Raw genomic sequence first — 13,756 nt, forward strand, 5'->3', positions numbered from 1 at the left:
TGTGGGCCCAGTTCCTGATCTCCCACAGAAGCAAACCCTCAAAGCTTGGGCTCTATTTCTTATTTCTGCCCAAAGCACACATCTTTGGGCAGAAATGTATCTGCTTCATTAAAAAAAACAAAGGAAGCGAGGCGGCGTGGGACTCTCGATCTTGGGGTGGTGAGTTCCGGGCCCACACTTCAGCGTGGTAGTGGTAGTTAGAGATTACTTAAAACAAACAAACAAACAACCCCCCCCTTTTTTTTAAACTTTAAAAAAAGGTCTTGCAGAGTAGTGCCTGTTCACCAGCACATCCTCAGAACTTAGAAACTCTAAAATGAGTAGGGATGCGAGGGGCGGGGGGGGGGGGGGGCCTGTAGGGCATCTGCCTTCCTTCCACCCAGGGCGATCCTGGAGTCCCCCAGGGCCAGTCTTGCATGGGGCTCCCTGCATGGAGCCTGCTTCTCCCTCTGCCTGTGTCTCTGCCTCTCTCTCTCTCTCTCTGTGACTATCATAAATAAATAAAAATTAAAAAAAAAAAAGATCTAAGTCATTCAGCCTCCTACATACTAAAAACAGATCAAATGTGTAACTTTCAAAAGTAAATCCATATTGAATTGCTAAATAAAATAAAATATAATAAACAAATAAATAAATGGTGTAACTTTCTGAAATGCCTTTCGTCATGGTGATTTCTGACTCTTTACGTACAAAAGAGCCTCGTGCCCCTTCCCTGGGGCGCCCTCTTCTTTGTGAGGACTGTGTGTACCGAGCCGCTGTCCGAACTTGAGCCCATATAAAACTTCCTTTTTCTTTCTTGTTTAAAAAATATTTTATTTATTTATTCGTGAGAGACCCAGAGAGAGAGAAAAGCAGAGACGCAGGCCGAGAAGCAGGCTCCGTGCAGGGGGCCCAATGCGGGGCTCTATCCTGGGACCCGGGGTCACGCCCTGGGCCGCAGGTGGCGCTAAACCGCTGAGCCACCCAGGTGTCCCTTCCTCCTTTTCCTTCCCTTTTTTTTTTTTTTTTTTTAATCTTATTTATGTATTAGAGACCCAGAGAGAGGGGCAGGGACGCAGGCCGAGGAGAAGCAGGCTCCGTGCAGGGGGCCCGACGCGGGGCTCTATCCCGGGCCCCGGGGTCACGCCCTGGGTCGCAGGCGGCGCTAACCGCTGAGCCCCCCGCCCCGGCGTCCCTTCCTGCCCCTGCAGTCCCCAGGAGCCGAGCAGCTCCCGGACCCCGGGCTTCTGGGGCCGACGCCCTGGGTGCACCGCGGAGGCGGCCGCCGCTGGGCCGCCCTGCTCCCCGCCCGCAGCGCAAGTCATTCCCGCGCCGGCCGCCCGCTCCCTGCTTCCGGCCCCGTTCCTCCCTCTCCCGGGCGGGCGGGCACCTGGCTCAGAAGCCGCGGTCGCGACACGATGCCACGCAGATCGATGTAAACCGGGGAGGAGAGCCCGCTCTTCAGCACGAAGTCCCCGAACTTGAAAGCCTGCACGTCGTACAGACCGCTCACCAGGGCGCCCAGCGCGGCCTCCGCGGCGGCCATGTCCGCGCGCTCCGGGTCGCGTGCCGCAGGGGCCCGCGGCGCTCCACTGACGTCACGCGAGGGAGCCCCGCCTCTTCCGCCCTCTCTTCCGGGCGCGCCAGAGGTGGGGGGTCCTCCCGCCGCCTGCGGATGGGGTCGCTGGAGTTCGGGGCTGCACGTAGCGAGCCTGATTCCCGAGCCGTAAAGCGCAGGCTCTCCAGAAAGATGGTAGGAGTCCTGCCCGCCCCGCGGCTCAGGGCCCCCTCGGGTGTCCGCTTCCGGGCCGCGCCGCTCCCCGGCCCGGGCCTCACCGAGCGGTCCCGATGGAGCTCCCCGCCTTCGTGGCCGCGGGCTCCTGCGGCCGTAAAGCGCTTGGCCGGTCCCCGTTCGTGACGTCGCGCTGCGCCCCGTGGACGCTGGAGGATGACGTCTTCATCCCTGCTGGGGTAGCTCAGCGGCTCGGCTCCGGGTGATGAGTGCGGGGGGGGGGGGGGGGCGGGGGGCGGAGCTGCTGGGTCTTGCCAAGTTGACCCGCAGATCCCAGCGAGCCTGGTCTTTAGGAATAGATCCCTTGAGGTGGGGGCGGTTCCCGTAGAGGGCGATGCTTTAAAGGATGTCCTTTAGAGGCTCATGATGCTTACTCATTTACATTGATGCCGACTTCATTTCTATATATTTAATTTTATTTATTTATTCGTAAGAGACAGAGACACAGGCCGAGGGAGAAGCAGGCCTCGCGCAGGGAGCCCGACGCGGGACTCGATCCCAGGACCCCGGGGTCACGCCCTGGGCTGCAGGCAGGTGCTCAACCGCTGAGCCATCCAGGTGTCCCCTCCTTTTTTTTTTTTTTTTTTTTTTAGGATTTTATTTATTCATGAGAGACACAGGCAGAGGGAGAAGCAGGCTCCATGCAGGGAGCCCGACGCGGGACTCGATCCCAGGACCCCGGGGTCACGCCCTGGGCTGAAGGCAGGCGCTAAACCGCTGAGCCACCCGGGCTGCCCCATTTGTCTATTTTTAGTGTCTATTTTCTTTGCGCTGACCAGCCCGTGGGATGAATCTAGGCGTCTCTTTTAAGATCTTATCTATTTTGGGGATCCCTGGGTGGCTCAGCGGTTTGGCGCCTGCCTTTGTGGCCCAGGGCGTGATCCTGGAGACCCAGGATCGAGTCCCGCGTTGGGCTCCCTGCATGGAGCCTGCTTCTCCCTCTGCCTGTGTCTCTGCCTCTCTCTCTCTCTTTCTGTGCCTCTCATGAATAAATAAAATCTTTAAAAAAGATCTTCAAAAAAAAAAATAAATGAGATTTAAAAAAAAACCCCACATTTTTGTTCTTGTTGGCAAAATAAGCTGATCAAAACACTTTTCATCTCTGACACTCTAGCTAATCAACATTGTACCCCGAATCAGCCTCATTCACACTTGGGTGGCGCACACAGACCTGATCCTGGCCGTCGGCATAGGCTAATCCAGAGTCCACAGCATGATGCATAGATTGGTGAGATCCAGCTCAAACGGCTTGACAATTTCCTAACATAGTTGGTACCTGGAACACCAGAACGAAGTGAATGACACAGCTGAGAGTTACTTTTTTTTTTTTTTTTTTTAATGGATAGAGAAATACCTTTGGATACTTCTCCAGGCTACAAAATTGTTGCTTTCCTCCCATAATCCTGGGCAAAAAGTGTTGTAATAATAACATGATATTTTCGACTTGTCAAAGCCTTCATATACTTGGAGAAGAGAAAAAAAAATTACCCTTTCCTTTGAACAATTGTTTTAATTAAAAAGAAAAAGACCACCAGAGATAATATCTTTAGTATAGTATATTTATAGGAATGCATAACTTGTGAGATGTACATTTTGAAGTTTCATCCATAACTTAGAACATTTACCATAGTCATAATAACAAGACAGCAGGTCATCACTTTACAACATTACACATGGGTGATTTTGACTTACAAATAAAATATTTACAACCTACCTTTACAAAACGACGTTGTGTGCATACAAAATGAACTGCAGAAAAATTTAAAAATAATAAGACAACCAAAAACCCAGAAGATACACTTAAGGCAGACCAGCAAGACACTGAAATAATTAAGGCTGTGGAATTCTTCTGCACCTTGAAAATATAGAGCTATTTATCAATACTGTGGAGTGATTTTAAATCAATTGTTACAAGCCTGATGGAAGTATGTACTTATATGTATATGTATAATGGTCCCTATGGGGAAACCTATCCATTTATGGATAAGGCCCTTTATCTGAATGGCCAGAGAAGCCCTCCAAACTCTCAAAAGACCTGGTGGGGAGGGGGGTCACTCAAAACCAATAGGTGCCAAGGCAGTTTGCAAACCAACTATTAATTATTCAGACATAAAGATACCCCTACCCTAGGTAAACAGCCTAAACGATGGTCCCATTATGTTTCAGGCTTTGTTCACTTTTCTTTGTGGACTTCAAAGGACAGCAAACAGTTCACACATGAGTAGACTCTTAACTCCACCCATCAGCCCTAATGGTTTTGAATGGCCCTAAAAGGTTTTCTAGTAGAAAAACTGACCGACCCGGGCTGTCTTCAACTGGATAGATTTCTGCATATGAGCAATAACATATACATACATATTATACACTATATACATGTACAGATGTACATATATCCATATTTTCCAACAGTTTGCATTTTTGATCACTACCGTTCTCTGACTAGGATCTCATTCTGACGGGTATGTTTCGGTTTTCACAGTCTTCACATTTGTCCTAACTACTGGTGTTACTCACCTTCCCCATAGAGTCGGCTGGAGTTTGGCAGAAACAGAAGTAAAAGCACCAGGATCAAAAAAATCAGACACAGAGATGACAGATATGGCTTAAGTTAGTAAGAGAAGATGTATGTTTTGTTAACTTCAAATTCATAACCACAGTCTCTGAGATCATGGTAACAGTCCCCATAATACTCCAGGATGTGGATTTATTTCTTGATAGAAGTCAGGCATTGATGGAACTCTTAATGCTAGCTATCCCTGGGCTAGCAAATTAGCTTGCTTCAGTTAAGTTGGGACGCCAGGAATTTTATTTGCACTTTTCCCCCACCACCCTCCCTTTTTTCAACTAACCTCACCCTCAGAAGTAACAGGTATCTGAAAAGACAGTTGATCTTGATCATTTGAACACAACTGAATCGAATCACATTTTAGAATCTCCCAACGAACAGGCTGACAGGAAAACACGATAGCCTATGAGTATTTCAGGCTTTCATGAGTATTAATTTCAAACTTTCCATAAGTGTCCCTGAAAGATGAAAATATGTCTTAGAATAATTGCTTTTTCGTCTCCTCTAACTTCTATACACATGGAAAATGCAGAAATGCCTTTCACTGAAAACATGGCCTGTGATATTTCTGTGTTCTATTTCTATATAGATTTCTCCCATGAGTAATATTTCCTATTAAAAATGTCTAGTGCTATGGACAAATTTCAGCTCTTTTTAACCCTCTAGAATTAACGAGACAGCTGAGAGCCTTGTAGTTATTAGAAAACAAATATTAACAGAGTAGCTTCCCTTTTCCTAGTGGAGTATGTATGAACCTTGTCTTTTCTAACCACCCCCCCCCCAGATTTATTAATTTCCAAAGGATCCCTAGACTTTAAATAGTTAAGAAAAGCCATAATGCAAATAAACCCATTGGAAGCTCGAATACTATGTTAGTTAGCCTAACCCAGACTCCATAGAGATGCTACACAGGAGAAAAAGGAACAGGAGAAAAAGGAATAAAGCCCACATTTCTCAAAACTGAACAAGGGAGTGGTGAGTTTGCACTTTTGCCCTACTACAGAGACCCATATGTTTGCAGTATTTCCTCCTCTATCAAATTTGTGGGACAAAGTTTCGGTTAATACATAGAACCACTATCTAGTTTATAATGCATTTGCTCTCTCATGTTCTCACAAATCTAAATTTCCATGCACTTTCACGTAGGCAAGCAAACGAGGAATGACTAACTCATGAGCACTGAATCATGGAGACTTTGGGAAAGCAAATATGCTACTCCTGAAACACCTGATTATCTCAAAAAAAAAAAAAAAAATCCAAGGTTTTCCTTCCAAAATCCAACAGTTCAATTCACTTCTACACCCATGCATGTAGTTTGCCCCATGTAAGGGATGCTGATGAGATTCTGAGGAAATGAGTTGTGGTATCAAACAACACTTTATTCTCACTTCTGCACTTCCAGGGAGGAAAGTGGCTGTTTGAGTTGGTCTCTGTCAATTTTTCCAGAGCATAAAGCTTGAGAAGAGAGAGTAGCAGTTGCTTTGGAGGGCATCCTATTCTGGGTCTGCCATCAGAAATATTGGAGAAAACAGTTTATTCACACAAGACCATCAGCTCTCCTAACCTTTTTCTGTAGACAAGCTTTTCAAATGATTGAAATTACAGGCTAAGACCAAGTAACATTTAGACAAAGAGCACCTGGTACTTCCAATTAAAATCAATTTACACAATTTATCTTATGAGTTTGCAAATGGTTTCCTAAAACATGAATATTGAAAACCCGGAATGTTCAAAGTCACTATCAATAAAATCCTTAGCACTGGCAGTGTATAGCACTTTAAGAAAATCAAAGTATTTTTTAGACATCCCAACTATGCTATTTTTGCAAGATTCCTATGAGATTAAAGTCCCTCCTCCTTCCACCACCACCAGCGCTCCCATTTTAACAATGGGGACATTTGGGACAGAAAAAACAAAGACTTTCTGTAAGAAAGGACGAATCAGGAAGAGCTGAGGTTGAAACTCAAGAATTCCTGGCCTCACCCTATATTCAGATGTTTTCATTGAAAAGATAGTTTAACATAAAAAAAAAAATGCTGCAGTATCAGTCAATCTAAGTACAACGAGCTTCTTTATCTCCCATCCTCCCCTCTGAAAGGCACTACTATTTATAAAGGCTTTGTGAATGACAAAGCGACAAAGTGGTGAAGCCAGCTTTTCCTCTGCTTCCTCTACTCCCCCAAAAGTGTTATGGCTGTGGGGGTCCTGAAGGACACCTCCGACATTACAATTTTTTTTCTTAAAAATTTTCCCACATTCAGCTGTAAGTGAATATAAATCTATTTAATTGGAAATAAGTGTAAAAGATGCAGTAAGTCATATCTTTAAAAAAGCATTATGAGTTGTCCCTGATCTCTTCCTTCTTTCTGCATCCCACCCTTACAAAACGAAACAAACCCCAAAACTCTATGTAACGAATATAATAAGCCAAGCAAGAAACTTATGACTTTAACCAACATTAATTTTTCCCATTTCAACTGGAAGTTCACCCGCACGAATTCCTAGTGAAGTTTCGATTTCAAGAACTACGACAATTATGGTGGAAGTGGACCATTTTCTCTTCTCTCCTCTCTCTACCACAAAGTCATAAATATCTGGCAAAACAGGTACATGAAAGTGGTTTCTAATCCTTTTTGCTTCAGGCAGTTGCCCACAGAGCAACCTCAAGTACACTTCCCAGCCCCACCTGCAGGGATTCCTTGTTATTTCCAACTGGCTCTGGAGAATTCTTGAAGCAGGACTGCTGTGTATTGGGGAAGGAACAGGGGCTTTGCAGACAGGGCACCTCTCTGTTAGTTTTCTTTAGTTACCAAACTATATAAAATACACACCCTTTCTCTTAGGGCCTCTATTAAATTTACTCTAGTCTAATGATTGTACTTTGGCTCCAGTTAACAGAATCAGACTACTTTTCATTTCTACGTCTAACCTCTCCTGTCTCCTCACTTCCCCAACGTGTGTACGTGGGAGGAGGGGAGATCCCACGCAAGCCCACACCGGGGGCGTCCCTGGTACGTTCTGATGTAAACGCTGATATCGAAGCTTTGGCTCTAACATTCTGTCAGCTGCCCTCCCACAACAGGATTTCGCGAATGCTCCTCTGTGCCCTCTCTGCACACTGTCCAAGGCCCTCATCTTCTCCAGCAGAAACTCAGCCCATCTCTTACATGGTCATAAAAACTCTAAAGGACTCAGCAGGGAGTTCTGTAGTCCTCGTACACAGTGGACAAGACAGACCTTGCCAAGCCGCACTTGATGGGTATTCGCAACCCTCAGCACCTGCCCTCCATCCCGAGATGAGCCCTTGGGACCAGGCTCTCTTCTTTTAGGCTAGATCTCACAATGAAGACATGTTTACTAAAAGGCTTTTTTTTTTTTTTTTTTTAGTAAATGTTTTAAATTTTAAAATATCATATCAGATAGTATTTGTATATACACGTAGGTTTAAGTGGAGACTAGGGGGTTTGGTCAGGGGCGGGCTCGGAGCAAGGGCGCCTTGGTGACCCAGGGTCATTTGGAACTAGGAACCAAATACAGGTGGAATCAGTATCCAGGTATTTGGTTAATCCTAAAAATACGAAGTGCTATCTAGTCTTATTGCTTGTACTTCCTACTAATTGATTAATCTATAATCTTGGATGGGATGAGGTGGAGGGTAAAGGAGGAAGTCGACTGATGAGTATTCTCAATTCTACATTTCCGCTGTGGGAAGAAGTGTTTTTATATATTAAAGTTCAGGCTTCGTTTCCACCATTCTTTTTCATTTAGATAGATTTGTAATTCTATTAATCCTCCCTAAACTCTCTGCCCGCACTTCTGTGCCACACGCTTCGAATTTTCTCCATCCTCTCATAGGAGAGAAGTGATGCCATTCAACCTGATTTGAGGACACATACTTGAGTTACAGTCTTAAAATATTATTTGCATAACAGCAATTTTCAAAACACATCCCAGAAAACAAAGGGTGGATCATGTACCAACACAAAAAAAACCCCGAATCTTCCCCCAAAACAAAGAAAAACAATCATGAAATGCCCAGGCTGAATTTTTTTTTTCCCCCACTAGTGGGGTAAAGGGCAGTTCAGAATCACCTCGTGTGGAGAATACATGCCAGAAAGCAGCGTTGGCCTCAAAAGTGCAATTAGTCCTTTTGGTCCGGGGAAATATCAGCGGCTGAGTGGTGACAGGTACGGCAATCACAGTTAAAACTCAATGCTCTGTTAGAGTGATATATCAGATTTTATTCCATGGCTTCAAAAAGGACTTAGGACCAGGCCTTTAAAGGCCTATATGGCTGCCTCCTTTTGGTAAGTACCCCTTAGCTTCCACAAGGGGTTAGAAATAAAGCAAGCCACCTTTCTGAGCACTGCATTCTACAGCTGTAGAAGAAGTCAGAAAGTGTTGTTCCGTTGTTCGTAGGAACCGTAGGAAAGGTTTCTATTTGCCCTTTTGTGTGAACCTGTTATATTCATTACCTAGTTCGAACCGAGTGTAGACATAAAAATAGCCCCACAACTCTTAACTGTATTTGGACTGATTTCCCGGCAGGCTTTCCTGCCAGATTAACTCTGAGCTGCCAGTGAATTTGGGGGTAGCGTTTCATATACAGAACCTCTGTTAATCAAATAGTGGTGACTGAGAGAAAAATCTTCTCATTCACAGGTTGCAAAAGGGTAACATTGCTTTCTCTTAATGCACAGGTTCTGGTAAAAGATTTCTATACAAGATTTATAAAATGCTCTAAAAAACTTGTCATCTAATTGTGCTTAGTCAAAACAATGTAATGCTTCGGTAAATAAATTACTGTCTTAACTGGAGCACTCAAAGTTACTTATGATTGATCTCATATATACCTCTATATTATAAAACTCTGAAACCTGAATGGGATATATTTTACCGTATGTGTATATGTATCCTATTAAGAAACTATATCTAAGTAATCTAAACCAGAATAGTTGACATACATGACATCTCTGTTAAATAGAACTTTTTTTGCTTAAAATTTCAGCAGAGTTAGAAACCGTCGATACTCACTACAGTGAGCTTCGGCTTTGCCCAGTTAACCACGCATTTTGGAACGCACTGTTCACACTTTATAACAGCTAACATTCTTGTCATCCTTGCCCCCCTCTTTAATGCTTTGGGTGACTCTTGGCATCTTTCTCTCTTCTAACTGACCTTCTGAAAAGCCCCTGGATTTAGGGTAATTTTACTGCTGCCCAGACCCTGAATAACCACTGACGAGGTTTAAGAGGTACATCTCTCAAGCCAGAGAACTGCATGGAGTGAACTAACAGAATTATTTACAGACATTCAGTCTTGCTTTGGTTCACACTGCACTTCCATGTGGAACCCCAAGGGCTAGGAGACAGCTACGTCCCTTGGTTCACCCGGTTGACAATGTAGCTCTTGACATTGGGAATGGGCCGCACGTCGTTCTGATGCTTGCGGCGCTCGATGAAGCATGCCAGGCGGGAGGTGTCCAGGGGGATCTTGGAGTAGCTGCCGTTATGAGGCTGCAGCCAGGGATGCTGCAGGCAGGTGGCTGCCGTGGGCCTCCTCCGAAAGTCCTCCTGTAGGATCACGTTGATGAAGTCTCTGGCAGCATTGCTCACGCCACAGAAGTATTCGTGCGGGAAGCTGAAGTCCACCCTGCACACATTGATACAGGTCTCCTCTTTACTCTCATCCAAGAAGGGGGACACCCCACTCAGCATGACATACGTCAGAACCCCGATGCTCCAGATGTCTGTGCCCAGGGAGACGGGGATGCCTTGGATCACTTCCGGGGCAGCAAACTCGGGGTTCCCCAGCAGGTGGTGGATGTGGAAGTGACCCGAGATCTGGACAGCATCCTCCAGGTCGATGAGCTTCACCCGAGGCACCGGGATGCGTAGGTCAATGAGCAGGTTTTCGGGCTGAGGGGACGCGGGCGTGAGGGAGAAGAGAAGGCAAGTTCAGCTCCCCGTCCCGACCACCCGCAGGACTCTGGTGGCTCACCCACGGCTCTGGTGTTCTGTGACAAAGCCTAGAGCGCGAGAAATTGCCTACGCAGAGCACACGGGCGCCTTTAAACTAGACTGAGTTCTGGGGCGCCTGGGTGGCTCAGTGGGTGGAGCACCTGCCTTCAGCTCGGGTCATGATCCTGGGGTCCTGGGATGGAGCCCCACATCGGGCCCCCAACGCTTGGGCTCTCCTGCTCTCTCCAATACATAAATAAAATCTTAAAAAAAAAAAAACAACTAGACTGAATTCTGAGTTTGGGCAGCATTTCAGAGAAGCTGTTTGACATTTCAAATCATGTCTTCTCAACTACCCCCTGCTTCTCCACTGGCTCACAAAAAGAATGAAACGTTCAGTTTGGAAAACGGGGGCTTCTTTTGGAGCACCACAGAGACCTGACATTTATGGGCTTCCTTCCAAAATGTCAGGGGTAAAAGTGGTAGAAGCTTCCCCACCTTCTCTCACCCCAGATGTCACCGTGACTCCGGTGTGTTCATTAATTCACGGAGAACATGCTCAAAGTTGTGTGACGACCCAGTCTCCGTTTAATATTTGTAAGGATTCTAATCTATGTCAATAAAATGACTTAGACTGTACATCTCTCAAGGGTAAATGAGTGACAGGTCGGACTTAGCCATTTCCCTGCGAGGGCAGCTATTGCTTATTACCTTTATGTCCAAATGGGCAACCCTGCAGTTGTGAAGGTACTGGAGAGCTTCCATGATGTCCCGGATGTAGAAGGCTACCTTCTCTTCCATCAGCTCGTCATGATTCATAAGGTAGTCTAAGAGCCGGCCATCATCCATCCTGGAAGGGGGAGGAAAAGGCAAAGGAAGTAGGTCTGTAAAGAAATGGCAAGCTGACTCATACAAATCCGTCAGAGCTTTAAAATCTCTCCTACTCCCTCTTACAAACGGAGGACTATGCTGCCACACATGCATATTGTATCTATTTGTTTGCTTGTTTACTTATCTGTAAGATTTTACTTATTTATTCGTGAGAGACACCGAGAGGAGAGACACAGGCCGAGGGAGAAGCAGGCTCCATGCAGGGAGCCCGACGTGGGACTCGATCCCAGGACCCTGGGATCACAACCTGAGCCCAAGGGAGACGCTCAACCACTGAGCCAACCAGGTGCCCCACACATGCATATTTTAGTTAGAGCCCCAAATTAATGTTTAGAACTAAAATCAGTTAATTTAAAAATCACACATGTGATGTGCTCCACGGAAGAAATCTGTGTAACCTGAAGACACATTCTATGTTATTGAACTTGAAATTTTCTCACGAGGGGAAAGGTCTGACACTCCATTAAAAGGTTAGATTGCAAAGAGAGAAAGTCTTGAGAGAGAGAGAGCGCGCACTTTCTGATTAACAGGACGCCTGGGGGGCTCAGCCTTTGAGCATCTGCCTTCAGCCCAGTTCCAGTGAATTTTGATTCACTGGAACCTGGTGGCTGTGAGCTGCCCCAAAAATGTTGTGCAAATTCCTTTCATTTATCAGTTTTCAGTTGAGGAAAATAGAAAGTGGGCAAAGTTTGTCTTATGCAATCTTGACCCTTTTTTGGATCCTTTGCCTTTTGAGCAATTTTCTAATCGTAAAACCCGTGACCGAGAACATGGATGGTGGAGCCAGCTAGATCCAGATTTTTTTTTTTAAAGATTTTATTTATTTATTCATGATAGTCACACACAGAGAGAGAGAAGGGCAGAGACACAGGCAGAAGGAGAAGCAGGCTCCATGCTGGGAGCCCGACGTGGGACTCGATCCCGGGTCTCCAAGATCGCTCCCCGGGCCAAAGGCAGGCGCCAAACCGCTGCGCCACCCAGGGATCCCTAGATCCAGATTTGAATCCTGATTCTATCACCTAGAGGCCGGGGGGCTTGGGACAAGTCAATTAAACTCCGTGTTGGTTTCTTCATTTTTAAACTGGAAATCACAACAGCAATCACGTTATGAGGGCCGTGCAAGAATCAAGTGAGACAATGAGGCCTTTGAACATAATTGGTAGCAGTCGTAAGTGCTCAGTAAACAGTATTTCCAGGTCCCCCGCGCCCTCTTAAGGAAGGAGTTGACCAGATGTCAGACTGCTATTCTCTGTGCATTGAGCTGACAAAGGCACATTCCCCAGAAATGCTCAGGCAGGGGAGCTTGAGCCAGAGGCAGAAACGACCTTACCTCCTCCCCACCCCGCCCCACTCCAGCCAAGTTTCCCTCCCCTTCTCTAGCCGGTTCCTTCCCTCCTGGTCTCTCCTGCTGCTCTCCTTGACAGGAGTGAAGCCCTAGGACCCTGCCAAGGGTGGGGTGGGTGTGATAAGCATGGAATGAAGTAGGATTGGGTTAGATACACCCCACCCTTCTCGCAGCACTGCTCCCAGACCTGCACGTCTCAGCACCAGGCTCACTCTCAAAGCTTTTGGGTAATGCAGATGCCCAGGCCCCCCTCAAACTAGGCGATCAGAACCTCGGTTGCCTGACGGAGAAAAGCTCTACAAGAGATTCGGGTGGCCACCAAGGAGGTGATCTCTGGTCTCAGGCACGGCCTCTCCACTGATCTTTCCTGGACCTCTAGTCCCACAAACACATTTCTATGTTCTCTCACAGCAACTCTCTCCAAAATACATGGTTCTTTCTCAGCATTTGCCACGTTAAACTGAAATCATTCACTTGCCGATTGGTCTTCGTCATCAGACTTTGGACTTCTCAAAGACAAGAGCCACCATCTTCTCATCTTTATTCCTTCCCCGCGGGCCCAGGTCCACACAGACGCTGGCCCACAGGGAGTGCTCAGTAAACATTTGCTAAACTGGCTCAATCCGCTATTCATCTGATTTAATCCCTGTAACATCTCTGAGAAGTGGAAATAATTCTTCAGACTTCACAGATGAGGACCTGAGGCCCCGGAATCTAAAGGCCCTGCCCCAAATCACAGAGCTGGGATCAGAGTCCAGGCTCTTCATTCAAGAATTGCACTGTGGCAGCCTGGTAATCGGCATGGCTCCTTGGAACGATGCAAGCTGGCCAATGTGAAGGGGCAAACCATCTGCCCTATTACCTTGATACGCAAGTGATGATACCTTTTTACTGGAACTCGGGTGTCACACATTGTCACATGTAAATGAAAATAGTTCACTGCCAACAAAATACACCTTTTGAGTTAGGAAGCTCCCAAGAAACAGGTTCGGTTCTGGAAGCCTGCTTATAAGTGTGTTTGTTAAATCCAAGGTGACAGTTGATCTACTACACAGCTATGTAACGTATCACAAAAGAATTACAAATATTAATAGAGTTGGTTCTGTTTTGTTTCTTTTCAACCAATTAAAAAAATGTAGCTAAAGATATTTCGCCTTTTGGATGTCTTTTTTTCAACATAAATAAATTTTAGGTTACTGCTTCAAAGGCCCTCATACACAAAC

At 46.1% G+C, this 13,756-nt stretch overlaps 2 protein-coding genes across 17 annotated transcripts in view; both read right to left on the reverse strand.

Moving 5' to 3' along the window:
- UMPS (uridine monophosphate synthetase) overlaps positions 1-1,793 on the reverse strand; it is a 28,109-nt gene extending 26,316 nt beyond the window's left edge. The window contains exon 1 of the mRNA XM_077884380.1: positions 1,370-1,793. Within this exon, the coding sequence (XP_077740506.1) occupies positions 1,370-1,525 (156 nt within the window). The 5' untranslated portion in view covers positions 1,526-1,793. The remainder of the gene's footprint in view (positions 1-1,369) is intronic.
- A 1,516-nt stretch (positions 1,794-3,309) lies between these two features.
- Positions 3,310-13,756, reverse strand: part of KALRN (kalirin RhoGEF kinase) — a 660,095-nt gene continuing 649,648 nt past the window's right edge. For all 16 annotated transcript variants that reach the window (XM_077884356.1, XM_077884355.1, XM_077884353.1 and 13 more), the window contains 2 exons: positions 11,009-11,147; positions 3,310-10,255 (listed from right to left, as the gene is read on the reverse strand). In XM_077884356.1, coding sequence (XP_077740482.1) covers positions 9,710-10,255; positions 11,009-11,147 — 685 coding nt within the window. In that variant the 3' untranslated portion in view covers positions 3,310-9,709. The remainder of the gene's footprint in view (positions 10,256-11,008; positions 11,148-13,756) is intronic.

This window comes from Canis aureus, chromosome 35 (assembly GCF_053574225.1).
Source record: "Canis aureus isolate CA01 chromosome 35, VMU_Caureus_v.1.0, whole genome shotgun sequence".
Taxonomy (NCBI): domain Eukaryota; kingdom Metazoa; phylum Chordata; class Mammalia; order Carnivora; family Canidae; genus Canis; species Canis aureus.